Here is a 25,573-nt window from a genome sequence, read left to right on the forward strand (position 1 = left end):
GCGGGAGCTCCGAGGGCAGCTGGAGGGGAGGCACGGGCTACCGGAAAGCTCAAACACACCCTCTGCTGCTTGCAAAAAACGGGGCTTGAGCCGACCTCGCGGCACCCAGACGCGGTCCCCGGTACCACGGGCTCCCGGGGTCCCGCCTGCAGCCTCTGAAAGTGGCGCCACGGCCCCGAAGAGACGCTCAAGGGAAAAAGCTGCCCGAGAAATCCCGCTCACCGCGGCTCCGTCGCGGTGCTAGAGGACCGCGATCACGCTGGCAGGGCGGTTCCTTCCTTCGCATCCCAAATTCGGACCCTGCGGGACGAGCCGCCTCCGTTCGCGAAGGGCCCAGCGTGGCGGAGGGCCCTGCCGGTCCCGTTTTAAGCCTCGAGATGGCTTAAAAGCATCACTGGGTCTGTTTAATTTGCAAAGCGGAGAGAAGCTGAGGTTCGCCTGCCCCCTGCTTTTAGAAAACAATTTAGCATTTTCTAAGCCGGGGGTTCAGGGTTTCCCCTGCGGCCCCTCCATCGCCGCGTGTAACCCAGCACACAAACCCCGGCTTTCAAGGGGTGGAGAGAAGGATCTGGCCCCCCGCACCCCTCTGCGCCCTCGTCCCTCCTTCCTTCTCCCATTTCCCAGCCCAGGTCCCGCATCCGGCACGCTCACCTCTACACCTCCCCGCGGCACCACGCGCTCTCTCCTGCCGCCGACCCCCCAGACCCCCCCCGGTTATTCCTGCTGCAACAGGGGGGGGGGGGACAGAGAAACGAAGCGACAAACCCACGACTGCTTTCCGGATGCGCATCAGATGGGAAACGGGACTGCGCGGAGGCTGAACAGCGCTCGGCCCCGCTCCCTCCTGGATCCGCGCTTGGCCCCGCCTAACGCGGGGGCTGCTGTCCCGCTTTCCGACCTATTTTCCCCGTCATCACCTCCAACCCAAACCTGTCCCTACAGGACCAGAAGACCCTTCGCGGGGTGTCCCCCACCCTGGCCCCAAAGGCAGGGCTTTGAGAGCAACAGCCCTTTCCTCCACGCGGCTGGGACCAGGCTGGGGAGCAGGACCTGCTGCAGGGCAGAGGGATGGGGCATCCCCCCGCAGCGAGCGCGGCCGACCGGGGAGGGCATCCATCTCCCGTCCCCACCACGAAGTCCCAACTGTACCAGGGTACAAAGGCCGAGCCCGGTTCAGCTCCGGGGCCGCGCACAGCCCCAGCTGCCGCCCCCGCCGCCAATTAGCACCGACAGAGACTCCCCGGAGCCGTCCCATCTGCCGGGAAGCGGAGCAGCGCGTCTCGCTGCTAACGAAGCAGCCTGGGATGCGGAGCCCCTGGGGTCGAGCCCAGCTCCGGTGGGAATAAGGCATCCGAGTTTCAGCAGCATAACCTGCAGGTGCAAGACGGTTTGGGCTGGGCAGGGAAGAGGCAGTTGTAGGGACACACCAAGCAGGGGCACATCTCCTAAACCCTCTTTTCTCGGGGGGCTTCAGCAATCCCGGGAGCTGGCAGATCTGGGAAAAGCTGGAGCTTTTCCTAGGCGAGCCCATCTCCAGCGCCGGGCCAGGAGGCGCTGGCAGGTGTTTAGCGCACAAGGTGCGCAACCCAAGGGTGAGACACGGCTGGAGATGGGAACATCTGGAAACGCTTCGCCGAGAGCAGCACGACCTGGAAATTGGCGCTCCTTTCCATGGCACGTCCAGCTGCTGACCTGCAAAAGCCCCTTTACCCCAGCTCAGACAGACCCCCCACGTTCCCCCATCCCTGCGGTACCTGAACATCCCAGGGCTGATCCTGCTTCTCTCCCACCGAGGCGGGGCTGCGCCGGTCTCCCGAAGACCCAGGGACGCCAAGTGATCCAGGCAAGGCCACCGAGAAGGGCAGCGACGGACCAGCACGCGCCTCCGGCAGCGATTCCTGGGGTCTTCACGCTGTCGGCGGGAGCAGCTGATGGCAGCCAGGCCCCTCGCTAGGAGGCTAAACGAAGGAGCAATTAAACAGGTTAAAAAGAAATTTGGAAGCACAAACCAACAGAAACCACCGTCCACAAAACCACCTGGCTTGGTTTCCGCTCCGCTCAGGTCTTCGCCCACAGGAGAGGGGCTTCCTGGGGTCTTTCGGTGCTGACTGGGACCGACGCTGTGCAGGACCAGGGGGACAAGAAGCGCCGAGAAAGAGAAATTAGGGTTGACCCACTCCACTCCCAACTCAAATACAGACTTGTGTGACACCCCTCTCCCAGCAGCAAGAGCTGCCGAAGCCTCAAACACTGGCCGAAGCCCAGGACGACTCGAAACCCCCTCCGAAACGAGGATTAACGCGGTGGGACCTGCAGTAAGGACCAGGCACAGGTGGTTAACGTCCAAGCATGCCCACAAAACAGCCTTGTAAGATTAGTGCCCGAACGTCACAGCGAAGAAATCAGCTGGAGCCCGCTTTTGACCCTCGCTGCGATCAAAAACCACTTATCTGGAAATGAAGCAGCTGCATCGCGGGCTGCTACGCCTCGGCAAATGTCAGGATCAAGCCTCAAATTTCCACCCATCCCCTCTTCCCGAGCTCGGATAAACGTGGGAAAGGTCAGCGCTAAGTCCACCGCCAGCCCCGGGAGCACAGACAGGCACCACTTTCCCCCTCCAACACCCTGCATCCGAGGACGCGCAGCACCGCGGATGGACCGATTGGCTGTGCGGGGGGGGAAACAGAGCGATTTCACAGCGCTTTAATTAGCAGTAACTTTAATCAAGCCTTTAACACAGTCCTCGTTCCAGACGCGCTCTCCGGGCGGCCGACAGCGAGCACTCAAACTGGCTTTTAATTTATACCCAAAACCTCGGAAACAGGTGGCAAGCCTGGAAGATTCGACTCGGAAACAGCGCCGGCGGAGAGCCTCCTCCCTCCCAACCCAGCAGGGCAGAGCCAGGGGGCAGCAGGAGCACCCCCCAGCTGCCTCCAGCCGGAGCTGCCTTCAGCCCTGCCCTACTCCTCATCCTCCAGGGAACGGCAGAGCTGCTCATGGCATTGCAATTCAGCTGGCGTTTTAACTCCCGACGCGCCTGAGCCAGGCGTTCCTGGCCTCAGTCTGGGCAATCGGTTACGTTCAGCCGCTACAAGAGGATCCCAAATACTTTATAAAAAGCCGCGTTCGACTTCGGCGCGCGCTCAGACCAGGGTGGGGAAGGGAAAGGTGGTTAAGGAAGGTGGGGAAAAAATAAAAAAAAATAGGTCCTTTTGCAAATCGATGAAAAACCCAGCCCAGCAAGCCCGGAAACCCCCAGCTCCGGCAACGACAGAGCGGCAGAGGAGGAGGCTGAGCACCGAGCGCTACGGCAGCGCAGATGGGAGAGGCTATTTTGAGGTCCGGGTGTTTGCAGCTGCTTTCCTGACTGCGGGAGCGTTGGCAGCGTCTGCTGCAGCCACGTCGCAGGTAGCACGGTGAGAAGCAGCCTGCCCACCTCCCATTTATCTTCCTTTCAGGGCTGGTACATGCCCAGCATGGAAAAAGGTGCTGCTGCATCAGGTAGAGCCCTCTCACGCTCTAGTTTGCTGAGGATTTGGGCGCTGGAAGCAAAGCCGACACTGTGCAGCAAGGGGACGGCGTCGGCTGCTGCAGCAGCTCTGCAGAGACTGCTAGGAGGATGCTGCGGCTCCTCCAGCCCGGCAAAGTCAGGGCTGACCCCACCAGCGGAGCAGACAAAGAAGCCATCAGCCGAACGCCAGCATGAGGCACCCTCTAATCCGAGCCAGACGCTCCCCGTCTGACCTTACAGCTAATAAAATCCAGCAAGGTTGGGAGCAGAGAGCTTGACCTGCTGCAGCCATGAGCTAGCGGCCAGGACCAGCACCCTGCACCCGAGCTGATGGGTGCCCCCAGACCACGCCTTGCCCAGAGAGAGCCCCTTCCCTCCAGTTTAATCCAGAGGGAGCCCCTTCCCTCCAGTTTAATCCCGAGGGAGCCCCTTCCCTCCAGTTTAATCCAGAGGGAGCCCCTTCCCTCCAGTTTAATCCCGAGAGCGCCCCTTCCCTCCAGTTTAATCCCGAGAGAGCCCCTTCCCTCCAGTTTAATCCCGAGAGAGCCCCTTCCCTCCAGTTTAATCCCGAGAGCGCCCCTTCCCTCCAGTTTAATCCAGCCCCCCTTTATAGGTGGGAAGTTGGGATACCAGTAGTTGAGGCGACAGCCCCAAGGCGACGTACAACAGCAGCATTAAGGTAATTCAACAGCAACGGGGAGCAGCAAGGAGGAATTGAGACCACCACCACGCTTCAGTGCCACCCCGGAGGCAACACCCGCTTATATTAAGTTCAGCTCCTTCCAACAGATTAATCCTAAACCCACTTTTGAGAGGTGAACGTGTTGTTTTCAGGTGCATCCGCCCATTCCCTAAAGCCCTCGGGCAGCTCTCCGGGCGTGCTCCCACCCAGGAACAGGACCTGGAGGTGCCAGGTACAAGGAACAGAAGCTCCCCCCCCCCCCCGGTGACAAAAGCCTCCTCCAGTGACCTGTGCCCATACGGCCCCACCGTATGGCTGTTCCCACAACGCTAATTCCAGCACATCTCCACAGCTGCAAGACCGTGTCCAAGTTTCTTCCTTGTCAAATTTAACGACCAATTTATTGACGGTCCTTTGAATATAGAAGAGCTTGAGCAAGCGACAGAGGTTAGGCTGCTGGTGTTACCAGGCCAAAACCAGTTCATTTCCCTAGAAGGGTAGGCAAGGATAACTCCGTCAAAGAGCATCTGTTACTGGTACTCACCAACCCGTCCCCCGCAGCCCTCGTCTGCCATCTCCAGCAAGATGGAGGCTTAGGGAGGATCCTCCTCAAGGAAGGTGGGGTTGGTCCACCCTCGCTCACCGGCTATCGCAGAGCAGGCACCCAGGGAAGCCGAAGCAGGCAGCGGTGAGGCCGCACAACGCTCCCGAATCACCTTTGCGAAAAGGAAGGGAGGAAACGGCTGGATTTCAAGAGCGCGAAAGGACCCGAAAGGCACAGTTTACAGCAGGCAGAGGACGTGCTCTCTGTACCCGTCCTCGGTATCACTCGTCGACCGCTGGAAACAATCGCAGAGACACCGTATAGAACCGGAGGAACAGTAAGCACACAACTCCACCATCATTCCCCCCCCCCCCTTCCCCCAAAAAAGCTTCCTCTTGCCCTTGAAAAAGCCTCCCGCAGCACTTCAAACCCAAAAAGCACGAGCAAGAAGCAGCAGCCTGACGCCCTGCACCCCCACGAACCTGCGTTCTGATGGACATACGTAGAGAAGAGACCCAGAGCTTTCCAATGAGACAGGTATTTATTTAGTTCAAGCGCTAAGGATATTTTTGTTGTTGTTGTTGTCGTTGTTTCATATTATCAAACAGAGCTGAGGTACCAGTGACATTCCAACATGAAGAAAAGGAACCTTTTTCCCCTTATACAATTTCTTCAACTACTTGTATCAAGACAAAAAGTGAGTAATGGAATAGCTGCATAATGTACTGTACAACAATCAAGCCAGAGTGGGGAGGAGAAAAGAAACAGAGCAGAAACCTTCACTGTTTACAAAATCATCATTAAAAAAGTCTGTTCCCGTGGTTCTACTGGCCATGTCGATGGAGCAAAAGAACATTAAAACCTAAAACCTGACAGACGGATGGCGCGAGGAATTATGGTGCAAAAAAAAAAAAAAGATTAAGACTGTGTTGCTCCTGTGCTCACTTTGGAAGTGTCTTTTCTCTGGAAAACTGGGATTAGGACAGGATTGAGTCCTGTAGTCACGTTAAGCACTGACTGTCCGCAAGGACGTACGTTAAACGTACCTGGCTGTCCTGAGCAGAGCTCAGGGCCCTCCTGGGGGATAAGTGCCAAACAACTGACGACTCGTCCTTGTTCCTGCGACCACTGGGCTGTGCTGAACACAGAGCTCGCGGACACGCTCCTTTCTAGCCCTTTTTTGAGAGCAAGTTACAACGGGCCCATTGAACAAGCCTCCTCCCAGACATCCGGCCGCTGTCCGCAAGCGGCCGAGCTGCTCGTCCACCGTAACCCGTACGTGCTAAGCCAGCTCCTTGCAAATCCAGTGCTTAAAGCTTGTAACTACGGGAAACGTAGGGGTCTGGTTATATCAGAAGCAAAAAAGTATGTGCTTGTGGGAAACAGCCAAACGATGACCAACGTCAGTTGCACGAAGAACCACAGGAAAAAATAACAACCCAACAAAACAAAACGAAAAAGCAGCAAGATGAACCGTTTTTGCATGGCTAAGAACAGTACGATACAGGAAAAGCAGCCAGGTTTCCTTCCCCCCAAGAGTTTCTTTTAAATAAAGAATGATCCTTTGTCACATATCATTGATGTTTATTTCAAGACATGCCACGTCAAAAAAAACTCGCCTTTAATATTGCATTATAAAAGCACTTTACATCTCATTCTGCCTTTGAGTTATTGTTGTGCAGAGCTGCTATAAACCCAGGGCAGGGCAGGAGTCTAACATTCGTTTCAGGAATGAAGAATTCCAAATCTTTTATGCCCGTTTCCTGGTGAAAGTGGTGGTGAGGACGATTCCCTTTCTCTTCCCCGGTTGGTTATTTTAGGTGGTAGAGGGGCAGAAGAGAACAAAGGAGGAGCCTGACTATTTGCTTGCAATTGTTCATTTACGTAGCAATCGCAACACAGACTCAAGAATTCCTTCCTGCACTGTAGCTCAGCCATATCCGCCCAGCAAACAATGTATTTACAATTGTGTTTATTAACTTACACAGCAACTTCACAATGACTAGTAAAGATTAAAAGGGTGCACTTCTAGTGTGTTCGATTCCGTGTTTCTCGGGTAGCTACATCTCGCAACATCAGCAAAGCTCTAAACAGATTCCTCAGCAAAACAAAACAAAGAATAATTACCGAAAATAGTAAAAAATTAAGCAAAGAAATAAATATCAAAGAAAAATGGTTAATTGCAAGCCTAGTTAAATAGAAGACTAAATTACTAGTTATTTAACCAAACTATACAGCTCTAGTGAACCAAACTAAACCAACTTGGAAGACTGAACATAAAAAATACGCTAAAAAATAAAGGCATAAATCTGCATAATCATAAATCGGTTTCCATCCTATTAAACTCCCTTCCATTCCATCTAAGCTCTCTCAACTAGATTTCTGTATGATCAAAGTAAACACCCCTTCCCCAGTCGACCTACGACCACGCCATGGAAAAGCGGGTGCAATTCCCCCGTCCGCCGCCCCCTCTCCCCCAGCCGCGAACTGGCCTGTGAACACAGCACCTCCGCTGGGTAATCCAGCTGCTCTTTCCTCTCTCTTTGCCAAATTTAAAAGGTTTCAATCCGCTTCGGCAGGTTTTAGTGCCAGTCCTGAACTCACTTGGTGTTCCCCCTAGAAAAAGAAGCAAAACGCTTTCTCCTCCAAACAGCTGAAACGTTACGTTCCCATCTCTCGGGCAGTAATAATTTACTTCATTGGTGTTCTACATAAAAGGAAGAAAAAAAAAAAAAATGCTCTTAAAACTCATCTTGCACTCGAAACGTATTTCCCTGCTTCCTGAAAGTGTTTTGCTAATGCACATCCACCCTTTCCTTCCCCCGCAAATCCTCCTGAAGCCATCCATCCCGTTCAGAAAGACACTTTGTGTTTCTCGGTACGCTTTCTTGGAAATGTGTTCACGTCGCCTCTGCAAGAACTAAAAAATCCAGTAGCCTTTCGTGGTGTCGAAACCCCCGCTAAGGTTGGTTTCCAAAAACGTCTGGGGGTTTGAAAACCAGTCAGACTACCTCTGCTCAAAAGATTAAGAGCTTGGTTTTAATTTTTTTTATTATTGTAAGGATAAGCATTTAACCCTCGGCACATGCCACCTCCGCTTGCATTTCTGACTGCTGTCTAGTCATTTCCAGTTTGTTAGAGAAATCAAATGGGTAAGATTTGCAAGCATTCTTCTGCACATACATCTCGTCTAAGTCCAATTCAAAACTTACTCAGTTTCCATCATTTCAAAGTGCAATATCATAACATATTAAAAAAGGAACAAATATTAAGAAATTGTACCTATTTTTTTTTTTAAAGTTATAACTAGAATATGCTGGAATATTTTGGCTTTTTTTTTTCTTATAAATAATGAAGACACTGACATTTTCTTTGTGTGTGTGTGTGTGTGTGCTTGTGAAGCTAATAGATCATCTCCACGAGACAGCCAGCGATGATGAACTGCAATACGTTATTACTGAAAGGGGAAGGTTCAAGCCAATATTCACACTGCAGTCAATGAAGAGTAAAGGGAGGGAAAGCAGTGATGTTCTGGAGAAAGGTAGAAGCCACATGGTATTAGCAGGAACAGCCTCCTTCACTGACAGGCTGCTCTTGAGGCTTTTCCAGTTTTATGTCAATCACTGGAAGAAGTAAGTTAAGGCAAACGGATATCCAACTCGGTCTCCCTGCCAAGCACAGGTAGGGCAGGATTGTGACTGGCGTTTTCAGTTCAGTACTTCCCACCAAAATACTTGAAAAGTATTTTCAAAAGCTCTTGAAAAGACCAGCTTCAAACCAAAGTCAGGATACAGGTTTCTTAGCAGCCCCTCTTGCCCTGGCATCGGCACGTTCTTAAGTACGTAGCAGAAACAATGTCAGACCCCAAATGTCTGTCTCTAACCAGAGTCTGCTTTTCCCCAGTGACCCCCAGTGATCTCTTCTTGTTCCAAAGCGACTGCTACAGTAATTAAAGATTACACGCTGAAGGGCCTAATCACCATTTTCAGAGGGAACCAGTAACAGCTCCGAAACCCCCAGTTTCAAATCAAGGCTAGATTCAGTCTTCCAGCACTGAGAGCAGCACCTCCAGCTGGTGGGCACCCAGGAGGGGGTCAACCTCCCGGCTCAAAGAGCAACTAAGCCCTGGAGATAGCAGGAGCCTGGAGGAACCCACGGAAGGACAGCTCGCTTCCTTCTCAAACTCCTGCTCCTCTACGCTTCACAGCCAACTGGCAAGTACTTCCCCCTCACTCCCCTGCCCGCACTCAGCTTTGGGGCAGGCAGGAGAGCCTGTTTGGTTTTGAGTAAGGGGTGTGAATGCAGATGGCGGCGTGCGCTCTGCTAAGAGAATCCCCCAGCAGCGTACTCCAGCGAGACCATTCCTTCTTGTCCTGTGCACATCACTAACCCCCCGAGTACTTACACACACCCACAGCTCGCAGACGCGACGCTCCGTACGTGCCACCCTGAACTCTCCGATCAATCTTTCCCCTAGTTAAACCGCTCTGCTTGCCCCACCGCCAGCCAACAAAAGCCCTGCCGCCTGCCTGAACTCACCCCTTGCAATGACAGCTAATATCCAGCAAGAACATAAGGTCACTGGAGAGCTTGCTGCTCTGAACCAGCCTGTGATAAGCTACTCCCTTTGTGGCACTCGAATTCCCAACTGATGCCCTGTTTCACAAGAGGAGCTTTGAACACTAATCCCCAAACCCGACTCAGAGCAGTTCAGCACAAGACTCAAGCGTTTCTCTTATCAGTTAACACAGAAGCAAATAGGTCACACAGCTGGTACTTCCCACTTATTTCTTTAGGGGGTTGAACTTGCTTTTTACAGAGGTCAGGAGAAAACAAACACAAAAAGGAAAACAAAAGACCAGTAATTCATCTCAAATATTTGGTCCATTTGTTTCGCTGATCTCGATAAACATTCTGGAGTCAGAGCTGCTCGAAATGAGCCTTGCCAGCTTCATCACCGAGCACGAGCAGTTCCAAGATCCTTGAACCCCCAACGTTCTGCAAAAAAGCCTATGGAAAATCCCCCACCATGAATCCTAGGGCAGCTGTCTGGGAGACAACCACATTCAATTTCTGCTATCTGCCGTCTGCAGGAAGTCAAATTCAAAGTGCCCTTATTGCACTCCCATTTAGAGACCGGTGATCAAACTCCCTGATAGGGAAACCGCAGGCCCAGCAGCCAGTGCCTGTGCGTTTTACCACCGTCCCCTCATTAATAAAGATTGTTGCTCATTAACCTTTTGGTGACCTCCATAACAAAACATTTTGGGTCAATCGAGTCCATATCGCACAAAGCTTGTGCCTTAGCAGTTGCAATCCACAGCTTCCCAAATCTTCCTTTCCCCTATGCAGTAAGATGCTCTACAGGAGATGTAGTTTCAGCACCAAGCTTGTCCCCCTCCTACAGTTCCTGCCGCGTCCTTCCTCCAAAGCGCCGTTTCTCCTCCATTTACCAGCTGCCAGCTACGTGATCCCTGCTGCAAATAAAACTGACAACCCTGGAAAAGTTCCTCTTCTCAAAAAAAGCTCACCCACTTCCAGCATCTCATCAACACTTTCAATCAAGATGCAGTGCAACCCCTCTTTGCTCCCACCTGGAAGCACCCACCGTGATTTCAGCCACTCTTTGTCCATTCACCTCCCGTCCAGCACTCCTGCTGCAGGAGGAGCTGCGTGCAGAGGCAGGCAGCCCTCTCTCCACCTCCTGCATTACCCTTCCTCTCTAATCCAAGCGAGCAGAAATGGGTAGTCAGGTGAGACCGTAAGAAGCGGCTCGGTTATCACAGAACTTCCTTCACCTTCAGAGCTATGCTAAGCAACCACAACCACTCCTGCAGTTTTCTCACAAGCCACTCACAAAAGCACCTTCAGGGGCTTAACTGCCCTCCCCAAACACACCCAGCTGGCCAGGTAAGAAATTCAGATTTAGCCATGCTGTTTGTTATGCAGAAAGCTTTATCCCTTTTCCACTCCCTCAGGCCACCTCCTTTCCCTTCCCCAAGGCTGATCCCTTCAGTTGAGTCTTCTCCTCCCTCGCACCACACAGATGTCTGCCCAGAGCTGTCTGGGGTCAAGCACTGCAACAGGCTGCCCTGGGAGGTTACGGGATCTCCATCCTTGGAGATTTCTGAAGTTTCCCTGAATGTGACACTGAGAAACTGGCCTGGTTTTGGAGTTAGCCCTGCTTTGAGCAGGAGGGTTGGAGAAGGGACCTACAGAGGTCCCTTCCAACCTAGCTTATTCTAGGAGTCTCTAAGTCAGATCTGCAAGAGCCACAGAGTTTTTGCAGGCCTCTTTGCAGCTGTTTTCTCCCACTCCATAGTCTCCCCCTCCCTCCCCACACCCAACCTGCTCAAACACCAAGCAAAGAATCCTTCTGGATCTGTTTGACTGCACCCTTCTGCACCTTCCCGTTGTCCTCCCTTCAGCTTTCACTCAGTTGTCCTCACTTTTATACTACCTCATAGCCCTAAGCATCCCTACTTCCCCTGCTTTACAGTAGAGGCCTCCACCCTTAACGCCCCTAGTCCCAGCCTTCTATCCCACAAGCCTTCTTCCTCAGCACTTCAAGCTCGAAGGCTACGTGCCCCTATTCCTCCTCTCAGGCCCCTTTTTGGGATGCCCATAAGCTAACTGAGGGCTGCAGGAGAGAGATTGCTCCCTCCTCCTTCATCCTTGTTATTCAGGGCCTGCATTTTCCTCGTCCACGGTAATGCCTGGCAGCGCTTTGCCACCACTGAATCGCAGCACAGACGCATAAAGGATACTGTCTTCTCTACTTTTGTCTTGTGTGCTTTCCATTCCAGGCAAGGCAGCTGCCACGCGTCGGAAAAGCTGCAAAAAAACACACAGGGAGCAGATCAAAACAATCGTACTTTAAAGAGTGCACACCCCAGTTGATACAGTTCAAACAATGATTCAATACATCCTTCAGTACTATTCACTCTGCTTACACCAAAAAGCCTGACACCAAATATAACCTTTATTCTTAGGAAATGGCAAACCACATTTTTGTTGTTATTGGAGATCAAATGTTACTGGCTACAAGCAGCAAACCTATCACCTTCTCTGCAAATATGCTCTGTTTGGAATCCAGCATTTCCACCTCCCATCTGCCATAGTCCATCGACCCCAACAACTTCCCCACATCAGGTGGGAACTCGACCTTCACACCTCCACAGAATATTAGTTACGCAGGAGCATGGACACACTGATAAAGTCTAACACAACATCCAGAAGCCTGTCACCAGTATTGGCCAAGTTGGCATGTACAGAAGATCGTCAGAATAGGGCACATACGTAATGACATCCCTTAAGCATCTTCTTCCAGGCTCCACGTATCTGTGGCTCAGGCTCCCTACGAACCCAGACAAAGGATCTTTCTTTCAGGCATTTGCCCAATCCTTTTCTGAGCGCCCTCAACTTTTGGTACCCACTCCATCGTTATCGTATGTCCAGCTCCCACACAGGGTATAAAACACAGAACAGGAACACGCGTCAAGTGCACTCGCAATCCCAAAGCAGTTGTTCTACCTCTCACTTGTCTCCAGTTTCCCAGCAAGGTCTTAGCTCCAAACTCTCGTCACAGTTTTATGCAACTTGAAGGAGGCTGAGAGGTAAGACTGAATGGGACCAGTTCCCTCTCCCATGTTTCCTACCTTTGCCCCCAAGGCTCAGACTTGCAGTTCCCACCATGTGGCATTTCCCCAACCCTCTGGGCGAGGAGCCTACAAGACTTGCCCGCTATTAATGCATGAGAATTCACTTGAATTTTCTGAGCCCACAACAGTCTTCTCCTGCACAGGAACAGCACAGTGAAGGACTGTCCTTCAGCCGAGTGTGATTTCTCCAAGAAGGTGCCATGTTCAACTGGTAGGAAACACACAAGTTTCAACAGTAGCGTTCTCTTTTTTGTGCGCCTTGGCGAGTGTGTGCGCAGAAGGAGGGGAGGACAGGACAAATCTGATGGACGGATGAACAGCCTTTGCTGTTCATCAGGGTTATCAAATGATTACCTAATTGTTTCTTACCTTTGGAGAACAGCCCTAGTAGAGTTTTGGTCCCGTGCTGATGCGCTCAGCACACACCCAGATATAAAAGCATCTGACATACATTGCATTAATGTTTTTACACCATTACAGACATTCTTACCACCATGTACTTCTTGCCTGCACATTGCCAAGCACCCAGGACACTAGATGTTTCCAAGCGCTCAACACCTCCGTCCATCAGCGTGTTAAAATCACCCCACTGCATGCCTGACAGCATCTCGGGAGTCCCAAAATGCCTGGTGCGAGTCTGATGTCAGCCTTAATGTGTTAAATTGACATTATTGCACATTATCTCAGTCCTCTCCTCAAATGACACAAAGCTAAACCACTTATTCCCAGTAACCCACTGTCCACAGAAAACCGAGCCAAGCCACCGTCAGTCTATATTATGAATGTAGGTACCTGAACAGCTTTGCAGATCACTGACCAAGTGCTTCTGCAAATTTGGCCCTGAGTGTCCAAATGATGTTGGGAAGACATTAAGGCAATTTTGTCGGCTTGACAAGTACTGCCCAAGCTAATCATGAACAAGCCTGCAGGTCTGTCAGGTGCAGCTGTGACCTTTGCAGGGCAGGAGTACAAACACACTACACTCGTTGGTGTCTGACCTTTGCTGTCACCGCTATTTGTTACTGACTGAAGAGACTACTACGTGAGGAGAGGACAAAACTGACAGGTAGAAGGTAGCAAAGCTGCTTTCCTTTGCAATTCCCATCAACTCCCTCATAACCATTCCAGAAACCACCTCCAGCATCCTCACCCCTTTTTCACCAACAGCACCACCACTTTGTGGGCGTACGCCGAGATCTGGAGTGAGACAAGGATACGGGTCTGGAAAGTCAGTTCTCGATGTATCTCACCGATTTTAGCCAAAAATTTCAAAGCAAAAAAAGCTTAGTGTCCCCATCTAAGTTTCAATTAACCTCTGCCATTATCCTGAGCCTCCCAGCCTCACTGAAAAGTTCAGGCAAATTCTCATATGCCAACAACGAAGAAACAAAGATCATGTCAAAATTCCAGGTGCTAAACTGTATTAGCCACCGACGCTGAACAGACAGCAGGACTGCACGACCACCCAAAAGTATAAAGGCAAAAGAGACTTCCTGGTCAGAATTAAGATAATTTTGACACAGGGAGAAGCTAGACATTGATCTAATTGTAATCCTTGTACAAAAAATGTCCTATCAGTTGAGCTCACCACTTCGTGTTACTGTATCTGCTTGCCTCATCTCACCACCACTCTTCACTCTGCTTGAAAAAGCAACGTGACTATCATTTCCCAAGCATTTTAAAACTAGTCAGACATGAGCACTTTGGCTTATAAGAACGAAATATAGAAGGGGAAAAGAAAAGCTGTAGACTTTCAGAGCAATCTCCCATCATATCCTCATGGTCAGCATTATTTTTCCTTGCCATTCCAATCAGATAAGAGGACAGCACTGCCAACCTTCTTAGCTTTATTACTTTTCAAAAGGCTTTTCATTCACTCAGTATAGAACTAGACTATTCATTGTAAGGTTTTTTGCATCTTGGAGATGATCAAGGATGTAATTGAGATTCAATCTCATCTTCCTCTGGAAGCCTTAAAAGTTTTAGTACTGTATTTGAATCCACAAGCACTTCGCGGTCTTGATGCTTTCTTTGCCTTTAACAGTCCTTCAGTAAACTTCCCTACTCGATCACATTTGGGTACAGAAGGTTCTGACTGTTCTTCTTCACTGGGCTTTGTCCCTAAAATTACTTCTAATCTCAAAATGTTCAATATTCAGTGAGCTTTCACAGGTTGATTAACGGACCTCAACTTCAATTTTATGAAGGAAAACAGCTTATTGACTTCTGGGCAAAAAAGAAAAAAGGCTTACTGGACAGCCACCAGACTGCAAAATATCCAAACACCATCTACAGTTACGCTTTCAGAAGTGTACTGGTATGTTATCAATGCATGAACAGATGATATGGTAAACTCTGCTCCTCTCTGGCACATCCATTTCATAGCTACATCTATCCCTATTACCTCTGCAGGGGAAGATCTGTTCAACCTCTCGCCCCTCTAACACACATGTTCCTGCTGATATGCAAGTGATACACCAGAGGTAAAGAATGGAGCAAATTAGCTTACCTACCCTTCCACTACACTGCTTTTTTTGCTTGTATTCTGCAGAAGAATATTAGAGTAATTTTGACCCAGTTCTTGATGCAGAAGGTTTGAGGGGGGAAAAAAAAAATCCCTCCCGTCAGTTTTAAGGATGGATATGCAACAGAGGTTGGCACAATCCTATCAGATCGTGCCTAAATTAGGATGCTCGCTTGACATCTTTGCTCTGATGGGAAGAAGGAAATGCACCATTTCATACAGGTCTTTGCTGATGTCACAGGCTTTGAGAACCTAGGTGGAAACAGCATTACAAAAAAAAAAAAAAAAATTGTTTTTAACTGTGGCATTGCTATTTATTTCCCCCTTGTACAATACGTAGAAAGTGAGGGATGCAGTTTATAGAGGGGAGGGGGTGGGGAGTCTTAAAAAAACCCCTCAGCTGATGGGAACCAACTGGAATTACTGCATTTAAACCAAGCTGCTGACAGAAAGGCTAAGTGTTTAAAATACAGTAATCCTTTCTTTAAACTAAGACCAGGAATAAAATTATGCCTTTAGCGGTATTTTTCCCCTAAATTATTTGACTAAAAAAAGGAATTTGGCAACTAAGAAAATCAACTTTCTTTCTTATTAACCTTCTGCTTATCAGCCACAGCATATGTGAACAAATCCAGCTAGGGAAACTTCATGGTGGTTAGAAAGCAGCCTTCTTCGCAGTGCCTTCAGGACCCAAGCCAGCAGTCTTATCTCACTGAAAAAAGTTGCAAGCAGTTGCACGCATATATATGCATATACATGATACGGTATATATATACACACACACATATATTTATAGATATTTGTGCATATGTGTGTGTATATAAACACACACGTATTGGTGAGCATTCAGGACTTTTTCTCCAAGGCAGGAGTTAAATGCAGCCGTCTGGAAGACTAAGAGCCACAGAAAGTCTCTTTCAGCATTCAACCCTGCAATCTCCTTCCTGATTAAACTCCGGGGAAAAAAAAACCCTCATCTCTCGCCATTAGTTTCAACTCATTTGCCAAACCGTGCCTCTCCTACTACCCCAGCCAATAAATCCCCAACAGATCAGTGTCACAAACGACTAGGCATAAAACAGTTTTCACTGTAACGCTCCTGCAGCAATATGGAAAGGACAGGAGGATCACTGTCCAGATGGAAAAGCCAGGCAAGAAACCTGTTCCCCAACGCAAAGCAAACAAAAATGTTTCCCTAATTCTCATTCTCCGAGGAGAGCAGTGCAACTCAAAGAATAATTCTTGCCCATCAGATAGACAAAAATCAAAAGACAGGAGAAAGAGCCAAGCTGCTAGATGCAGCCAGCTCTGGGAAAACAGGGTTGCTCAAGGGGCCGTGGTCCTTTAGCTACTGCCGTGAGAAAGTTTTTCTGCCAAATACCGTATTCAGCCTGTGGCTCTTTGAGAGCAAACGTGAAGTGTGCCAGGTACCGCTGTACAAGGAGGTCTTCAGGGCTCTCCCTCCCCTTTCTTTCTACAAGACAGCAAAATGAACCCTGACATATTCTGGGCATGAAATCCACAGACTAACAATAAGGTTCCCTGAAATACAGACTGCCGAGATAGAGCATGAATCTCAGTGTCTTTTAAAGTTTATTCAGGGCTGACAAATAAAATGAATCAGAGACTACGATTCTCTGCATTAACTGAAGCAAGTTATCTACTTCTCTCCTCAGTCTTGAGGCTCCCCTGGCAATCAGTCTTTGCCAAAACTCACAGGATCCAAAAAGCCAATTTTTTCCCTCTATTGCATCAATTTAACCCCAGAACAATACTATCACCATTTTTACTCCGTAATACCATCCACTCGTTTTTCCTTCAACACCCCCTCCCCAAAGCCAAAAGGAACAGTAAGTGTATAGGACCCTGGCGACCGGAGACAGCTCCACCTTAACAGATCTAACAGCACACAGCAGCTGTATGTTACAATATAGTTTGACAGTGTGCAACTAGAAGAGATGAGGCTTGCCCCAGCAGCTCATCAGATCAGTCCTCGGGGAAAAGAAATGCCAGAGAAGTCATAAAATGAAAGCCTGCCGTGTCCAGGTTTCAGCCAGCACATACACAGGCTGCAAATCCTCTTAATTCTCCGCAGTGACTACATGGAGATCCATCTCTGAGCCTCTAAACCAAGCCACAGGTTACTCACTTCCACCTCAGTCCCCAGTACCGTGTTAGCTGAAGTGCCATCTTCTGAGCTGCTCCCTTTCATGTCACAGGGGAACGGCAAAAAAAGCCTGTCAGCAGTATGTTCCCCTCTATTTCTTTGTTGGTAGAAGATCCTGGCATTGAAATACATGCTGTTTGAAGTATGGTGCAACTCACCTTCTGGAGTCACACTATAAAGCCAGGCACTCTGGATTTGTAGGACAGCTACAGTGAACACAGAGCTGAAGACAGTGCCCTTTCCTCTTATCAGTGCTGCCTTCCAGCAGAAAAGGATGAACAAGCAGCTAAAAGTAGCACACAAGGTCAAAAGTACCCTGGCTTCCCACTGACGGCTAGCGAACAAGTGACACGGCTGAGGAGGTGAAAAAGTCTTAGCCATTACTCTCCCCAAGCAGGACAAGAAATTCAGCTTCTTCCGTATCCTTAATGGGGCAAACACTGATTCTGAAACCTTGTGGACAGCATCCCTTGGAGAACCCTAGTGCTTGGGCCAATAAAAACAGCACTGAGATTCACCACCTGTGAGATGACTTCATTCTTCAATGTCTGACCAAGACTGGCATGAGGTTAGCGTACTGGCTGGTGCCCCATGGCACCTCCCAAGCTGCCTGCACGGCTGCCTCTGCTCCGGCTAACGCTGCCTGGCAGTCAGACCTAGGGTAGTGAAGGCAGGTGGGTTGCAAGTCGTGTCTCCAAGACTTGCCCGCACACAAGTGACACTGGAATTCACATCTCTGACCTGAAAGAGAGGATGGAAAGAAAGCAAGGAAGCCACAGTGGGCCTTACACGAGGCATTAGTAAAAAGAGAGCTCACTCTGGAACTGGCAACATCAAGATGTCTACATCCGACACCGCACAGAAACCAAAACCTTAATGTGAAAGGGATGGAAATGCAAAGAAGCCATCAATGGAGGACTGAGGGTTCAACTTCATCCCAAGTCTCCTTCTGCATTAACTTGTGCCATTCCCTACCTTTAACCCAGGGCACAGGATTTAGATCCAGGCAACAGATTTTGTGCTGGGAAGAGAGGACAGGGGAAACAACAGCGTTTTGTCAGCTTTTCTGAACTGCTCAAGGCTGCCAAGTGAAGCACTGACAACCTGAGAAGTTTTAATACTGGGAGGCGAGAGTTTTGCATGGAAGAAAAACAACAAAAAACAAAACAGTTCGTATTCCCTAATCTACAAATTTCAGTCATACGCAGTATCAAAGCTGCACGGTAATTGCTAAATCTGAACCTATACCCTAGCGGACAAAGCATGAGTCGTCACTAGTCTAAGATGCACCTTTACATTAATATTTAATATCCAGCACTAGGTGATCCTAAGTTTTACATAAATGTTTCATTATGTGTAGTCAAAATATGGACTTTGTATCTAAAATAATTTGACACTTGAATTAAAAATCCTGCATGAAAATTAACTTGGACAGTAATTGTTCTGCAGAATCAGAATATGTTACAGATAGAAGTTATCAGTTACAGGAAGGTCAAATTTGCATTCAGCTTATTAAAGCAAGATTTTACACAGGTTATGGGAAGGGAATCCATTCTGCAGTTGTACCCGTACACTTTCCTATTTCATTGCGGAAGAATTTATTGACAAGTTAGTAAAATAAATTCATACCATTCAATAGAGAAGCTGCAAAGAAAATAGAGAACTAGATAACTAGCAGTATTAAAAGTCTTATCCTCTGAGAATTGTTTCAACAACTACTTAAAACTAATAAAAAAAAAATGAGAGTCTGAAGTATTCTGCAGTGTAGAATAACTTTGAAATTCCTGAAAATCCCAGTCCACGCCTGCAACACAAGGATCAAAACTCCGAAGAAAAATCCATTTTTAGTTCTTTTTGAGTAACCGCTCGTGTCTTTTGTTTCAATATTTTACACAGAGAATGAAGTCACTTAAAATCTGTCCTCTTGTCCAATTCTGACAAGACTTCACACTACATGAAGTACCCACTCGGATTATGATGCAGCGATATGTAACAGCCCCAAGTTTTTTAGATACTACTGTTTATTGATGTTAGTGAAGAACAAGAATTGTGTCTCGGAACACCAAATCTTCCATTTAATACAGAGGGAACTAGCCCCCAGGTTCCCACCACCACTTTTTTTTACCGGAGCTGAATTACCAAACCTGTTTTCTCACAGAAGCAGTCTTACAGCATGTAACCTGGCAATTAAAATCAGAGGCATAATTTGTCTAGACCTCCGTTATACAACTAAGAATTTTCTCTAGAGAGTGTGCAAGTGAGGCCACAGCTACAGAAATGGCTTTATACTCTGACAACCTCATTAGTACAATCCCTGAACAGCTTCAGCATGAAATACAAAAAGCTAAAGTTTGTTCCTTCATAATGTATTAAATGGAGCTACCATCCTTCATGATGAAGGCTGTGGTAGCTTTACAAAGCACATGTTTTATTAAATGACAGTATCTTATGCCAAAACAGACTACAGGCATGCCATACAAGATTTTCCTACTTACATCTCAAATCACCAGGGCTCCAACTGGCCCCGAAAGCCACAAGCTACCTTACAGGCTTGGACACAGACTCCTGGAAACATGTCAGCTGCACAGCAACTCCCTCAAGGAAAGAGGGAGTATAGAGCTTCATCATCATCCACCCTCTCAGCGAGGCAACTGCCCTCAAGTGCACACCCCCTAGTCCAAGTAAACATTAAGGATTCCAGCACAAAATCCAAGACTTAATTACAAGCCAGCCTCTGTGTTGTGGCAGAATAATTGGTGGACCCTGGAACCGAACGCTTTTATGCTTGCTAATGCACTGAAACGCAGTGCTAAGGTAACACGTCTAATTATTCTATTATATAAGGAATAATTTTACTACTAATATACAAAGTCAAGGGACATTTTAATAATAGACCCTTTAGTCCTGTCTATAACGTACAAAGTAATTTATAACCCTGTTTTAGCAACTCCTTATACAATTCTGCATACAAACTATTTGTGTGACTATATATATATGTATATATAAAATATACACGTGATGTATGTGTGTGCACGCGTCTGCTCTATGGAGACACCCAAGAATGAATGTCTTCTACATCTTGCACTACTGCATTTCCTCCTACCATAAGACCAGCTGCCAAATGCTTTAGCGGTCATGACTCCATACGAGAAATTGCTAGATCAATGAAAAAGCAGTATCCCATTATGCACTGAGTCAGTAGGGATGTACAGCTCTAGCTCTCTATTCATGATCTGCTAGTAAGCATATTTGCTTACATAACTAATAAGCTCAAACAAAATTCCTCTCATGTAAACACCAGATCAGTTCCGCAGTGTTTACTACTTTCACCAGTTTACTGTTTGCCAAGTGATTTATCTTCACTAACACAAGTGCTAAAACTTCATCCAGCAGGTCAGCATTTAAAAAGCCGCAGCTCATCTCACAACATAAAACCTAATTTCGTTGCGGTTGCATCAGTTCAAAAGACATTTCACTGCTTTCCCCGATTCAAAAGCAACTCATCATCTAACAGAAATAGCTAGCTTCGGCTGTCCAAGAACATCTGCTCACACTTTCAGCGCCTTCCAACGGAGTGGGAACACCAGTTTACACTGTCTCACTGCACAGTGGAAGCATTTAAAGCCATCACATTCCTCCTTGACTGGTTTGCCCACATTCTTTCACTGAATTGGTATCAGAAACAGTCCTCAGACCTGTGTTTCCCCAACTTTTCGGCTCAAGCCTTAATCCCTTCAATCTAAACACCAAATCTGGATTATCAAGAGTCCAGGAAGGTATGATTCCGTACCCACAAAGCTTCTTCAATAACTCCTCTTTTCTAAGGGGAAAGAAGTTCCAAGTCATTTGCTGCAAGGTCAGGGAGCCTTCTGAACCTCAGGCAATGATTCAGCTCTGAGATGTTGCTTGCTGTTTATGGACTGCATACGTCCCTCTGACACCCTTTGCAACGGCTTCCCAATGTCTACGTATGTCCTATTTCCACAACGGTGCACTAACAGAAGTAGTCTCAGGGCTGGTTGCAGCCAACACGTTACTCACCTGTTTTACATTGTATCCTGCTTTTGCACTAGTTTCAATGAACATTACATTCAGCTCTTTGGCTTTTCTTTCTCCTTCCTCAATGGACACTTGTCTGGGGAAGATAACACAGAATTAGGAAAAAAAACAGACAAATAACTTGAAAATTAAGATTTTTCATCTTCAACCCAAGGAGGTGGCTGCTTCATTACCGTTCTTAAAGCATTTCATGTTTTTTTTTCCCCTGCATACAGATGCCACATACTGAGCACAGCTGTAGACAAGCGTCACCATTTCATCGTATCGGATGGACTTCTATGGCACACCTGGCTCCCAAAGTAGAACTCGGCTTTCCAGTGGAACAGCTAAGTGGGCCAACTAGGCTCCCCACACCCCTGTCCGGGAAGCTATGCTTTTATGTCTGAACAATTAGCAATCAATAGATTTTAATATCCAATAACAATTGTCAACTTGCAGTCTATCAAACTATTTTAACAAAGGACCAAGCATAACCACCTCATATCAAATGAATTTTGCCCTGTTTTCCCCTGGCTAGGTGTCCCACCCATTAAGCAGTCTGCTACAGCAAAAACCGGGGGAAACTTTGGTTCAAGAACTGCCAAACAAAAATCCATGAGGTATATGAGGGGCATATGTGTGCATAAACAATTCTTAATAGGATGTCATAAATCTCAAGTAAGGGTCACAAGTGAAGCTATTCTGAGGAAACAGGGATTTCAATCAAATCCAGAGTACTTCCCTCTCATGCTTTTGATCTAGCTTTGTGACTTTTTACTCATTTGTGTTAAGAATACCATGAACCCAGAATAAGCAGAGAACACAATGCAGCAAAAGCTGCAGATGCACAACTTCTGATAAAAATATTTAAGTTTGCCAACTTATGAAAACCCCTGAAGAGTTTTAAAAGTGAGGATTACTTGCACCTATCATTTTTATCTGAGCAAATCTATTAAGCATGAATATTTGTAATGCCCTCAAGTTGTACCAGGGGAGGTTTAGATTGGACATGAGGAAAAATTTCTTTACTGGAAGCGTGGTTAAACATTGGAACAGGCTGCCCAGGGAAGTGGTTGAGTCCCCATCCCTGGAAGTATTTAAAAGACGTGTAGATGAGGCGCTGAGGGACATGGTTTAGTGGGCATGGTGGTGTTGGGTCGACGGTTGGACTCGATGATCTTAGAGGTCTTTTCCAACCTTAATGATTCTATGACTTTAGCTTATTCATTCACTGATGCAGGTTGTAGTTAACACTCCATTCTCTCCTGACATCTGAACAAGCTGGTGACAGTTCCTCAACTCATTCACAGCATCGCGCTGGAAAATTGTGCTTAACCAAATGAAAGAAGTTTTTAAAAATTGAGATTTCCCTAGTCACAGCCATCTTTAAAAACAAGCTTGAGCATTTTAGGGGGAAAAAAAAATACAAGTGTTCTTTAAAATAGTTGTCTAGGACAAAACAGCAGCAGATTAAGAAAAGCATTTGAAAGATGAGTTATTCCTCCATACCTCTTATCTGCTAGATCTGTTTTATTTCCCACCAGCATAATGATGACATCACTGCCCCTTTCCGTTCTGACATCATCAATCCATTTTGTTGTTTGCTGGAACGAGTTTACATCTAACAGAGAACAGTGGAGAGAATTATCACTGCAGGTATTCTTCACAGATCACTGGTAAATACATCTGTAAGTCTCAAATAAGAGCTTCATAGTCTCTGGAATTGGCATAATAGGGTGATGAAGAATCAGCAAGTGAAACCCAAAGTCTCCCACACTGAAGTACATGAAAACTTTGGCATTAACTTAAAATGGACTAGTACTTCATTACAGGTGAATTCAAAGCCAGGGAGCGAACTGAATTGATCTATAATTTGGTTTTGACAGCATCTAAAATAAGAAGTCTTATCACTGTGTTTTAGTCCAGTTCCCTTTTTTTTTGGTTCAACATAAAAGATTTTATATAGAGAATGGGGATTAATGTGATATTGCATTCTACACTGCTCATGACTCGTGCATCTACAGCAAGAGGTTCCTACAGTTTCACTGTTTCTCAAAAGTACTTAATACCAGCTACACATTTTGTACAGCTTAATCACTTTTTACTTGCTAGGTTCAGGATGTTCTGTAGGAAATATCAGGGTCATACAACATACTAGCAACTCCTGTATCACTGAACACCGAATTCAAAAGAGTTTCCAAATCATTTGCGTAGAACCAGAAATACAAATTTAGCCTATCCACAGACATTTTTTCTTAATGATACGTCCTTAAAAGCTGCAAGATAAGAATTTTAGGCAGCTAACCTGATCTAATGAGACAGTGTGTTGTTTGACAAGTTGCATCCCGTAAGGAAAAACGAGTTGTATAGAAGCTGCCACAGAGCGCAGCATTTTCCAGTTAGCTACACAAAGAGCATCTGAGCTGCCAAAGTAGTTTTCAGTACTTAAAAAAGGGGCAGGGGGGGCGGCTCTGCAGCAGTTCTTGACAAGTATTGATTTTTTTTTTTTAATGGCTTCTACTGCATAGTAATATATTGTATGCTAGACAGTCAAGACTTGATCACTTGCCAGTGTCTTAATTCTTCTCTTTACTACTCGGTAATCTTGAATTTGCTAGGTCAGTAAAAAAATTTCAAAGTTCACAGCTAACCTGTAATTTTAGCTCAAATGAAAGTACTATTTTTAACAATTAAAGCTTTTATAGGTAAAGCCCGTATCCCTGCTGTAATCTTCTAGTATTTATAAATCAAAGGACGAGCACTTTTGCATTTGTATAGAATTAGGCCATTGCTCTCAGTCAATTCCGGTTTAGAACCGAAAGTGCCTGAAGGTTTAGTTCTCCTAAAACAAAATTTCTGTTCTTCGTAAATAGAGAAAGCTAGTTAAGTTAGGGGTCTCTGGACTGAGGGGAGGGACAGAAGGAGAAGGGTTGAAAAAGCACTAATATTTTAGTTCACAAAAATGTACATACCTTAGTAAGAAATGAAAGAGCAATTGTTAAAGGATAAGGGCTTAGTGGTAAGTTTTACATATTGCAAAATGTGAAAGTGACCGATTCAAATGAAAATGTGATGTTAATGCATTCCCCCCCCAGCCCATGCCCAGTTTTTTTTTGGGGGGGGGGAGGGCAAATGGAGTGAAGCAAGCTACAGCTATCAGTGCAAAGTCTCTAATTAAAGAATTCAGATATCTATGAACATGATTCAGGTGTTTGAGACCAAAAGTCACAGGTGACATTACGATCAAAAAGCAGATGAAAGAGGGTAAAGTGCAACAAGACCAGTCTAGGACTCAAGGCTTTGGGAGAATGCAATAGGAAAGGGTTACAAAATGATGTCGTTTGTAAGACAGTTTATACATTACAACAGCAGCGATCAGATGGCTAGCTTAAAACTTGACTACAATAAAAGAAAACTTTTTTTTTTTCCATGCCAGAATGAAGAACAAGCAGATGACCGTGATAGGACATGCAAAGCTAGGCTAAAGGATGAAAGGAGCAGAGTATTAGAAATGCAGAATTCCCCCCACTCACTTGTGATATCATAAACAACAACTGCAACAGTGGAGTCACGAATGTAGCTAGGAATCAAGCTCCTGAACCGTTCTTGACCTGCTGTGTCCCATAATTGCAACCGTACCTAACAAAATCAGTCAAACAAGCAAGAAAAATAAGAAAAAGGTCAAACCCAGTGCAATATACCTACTTGTGATATCGTAAACTACTACAGCAGCAGCAGAGTCACGGATGTAACTGGGAATGAGGCTACGGAAACGTTCCTGACCCGCAGTATCCCACAGCTGCAACCTGATCTGTGGGTGGGAGAAAATTAAAAAAGCCAAACTGCCACTAAAAATAAAAGAGTAAATAAGTTTTACTTTTTGAAAAAAGCTAAATAAAAATTATAAACTCATGCAGGAGATGACTGGGGACTGGGAGCGGCAGCATACTGTCTCCTTTACAGCAATCTCTCCCAAGCGCTAGTAGTAGCCAAACTGGTATATGTGCACCTATCTTGGCTTTCCGCTGTCTTTGCTTTTTAAAAAATGCTTCCCTTCCAGAAGGGGAGAAATAGAATTGCTCAGCTTTCAAACTGAGAGGACCAACAAGAAAACTAAGGCAAATGTTCACCTGCAGTTCTGCCTACACAAGATTTTCATGCTCTGCTGCTATCCTTCCCTCAGGACTCACGCATGTAACCTCCAGCAGCTTGGAGGGTGGTTGCTGGTGGAAGAATCAGACCACACACCGTAATTCTAAAGGAAGAGCCTTCAGCTGCTGTCAAAGCACTGGAAAAGCTACGAATGTGAATTTTTCAAGTAGGATAAAATGCTAGTTATTACTCTATATTTAAGCCTCAGCCACACTGCAAAGTAACATGCACACAGATGAGGTTGAACATCTCTTACCATCAAGGTTCTGAAAGAAAAGGCAAGATATACTAAAA

The 25,573-nt window shown here is 46.8% G+C and overlaps 1 protein-coding gene across 3 annotated transcripts in view; it reads right to left on the reverse strand.

The window, feature by feature from the left end:
- Positions 1-5,259: 5,259 nt before the first annotated feature.
- Positions 5,260-25,573, reverse strand: part of RAB6A (RAB6A, member RAS oncogene family) — a 64,682-nt gene continuing 44,368 nt past the window's right edge. Inside the window, exons 4-9 of one of the 3 annotated variants that reach the window (XM_076328541.1) lie at positions 24,822-24,938; positions 24,661-24,766; positions 22,637-22,748; positions 21,131-21,224; positions 11,505-11,571; positions 5,260-8,360 (exon numbers count right to left, since the gene is read on the reverse strand). In XM_076328541.1, coding sequence (XP_076184656.1) covers positions 8,296-8,360; positions 11,505-11,571; positions 21,131-21,224; positions 22,637-22,748; positions 24,661-24,766; positions 24,822-24,938 — 561 coding nt within the window. In that variant the 3' untranslated portion in view covers positions 5,260-8,295. The remainder of the gene's footprint in view (positions 8,361-11,504; positions 11,572-21,130; positions 21,225-22,636; positions 22,749-24,660; positions 24,767-24,821; positions 24,939-25,573) is intronic. The other 2 variants (XM_076328539.1, XM_076328540.1) reach the window with 2 other exon arrangements.

Source organism: Aptenodytes patagonicus, chromosome 1, assembly GCF_965638725.1.
Source record: "Aptenodytes patagonicus chromosome 1, bAptPat1.pri.cur, whole genome shotgun sequence".
Lineage (NCBI taxonomy): Eukaryota > Metazoa > Chordata > Aves > Sphenisciformes > Spheniscidae > Aptenodytes > Aptenodytes patagonicus.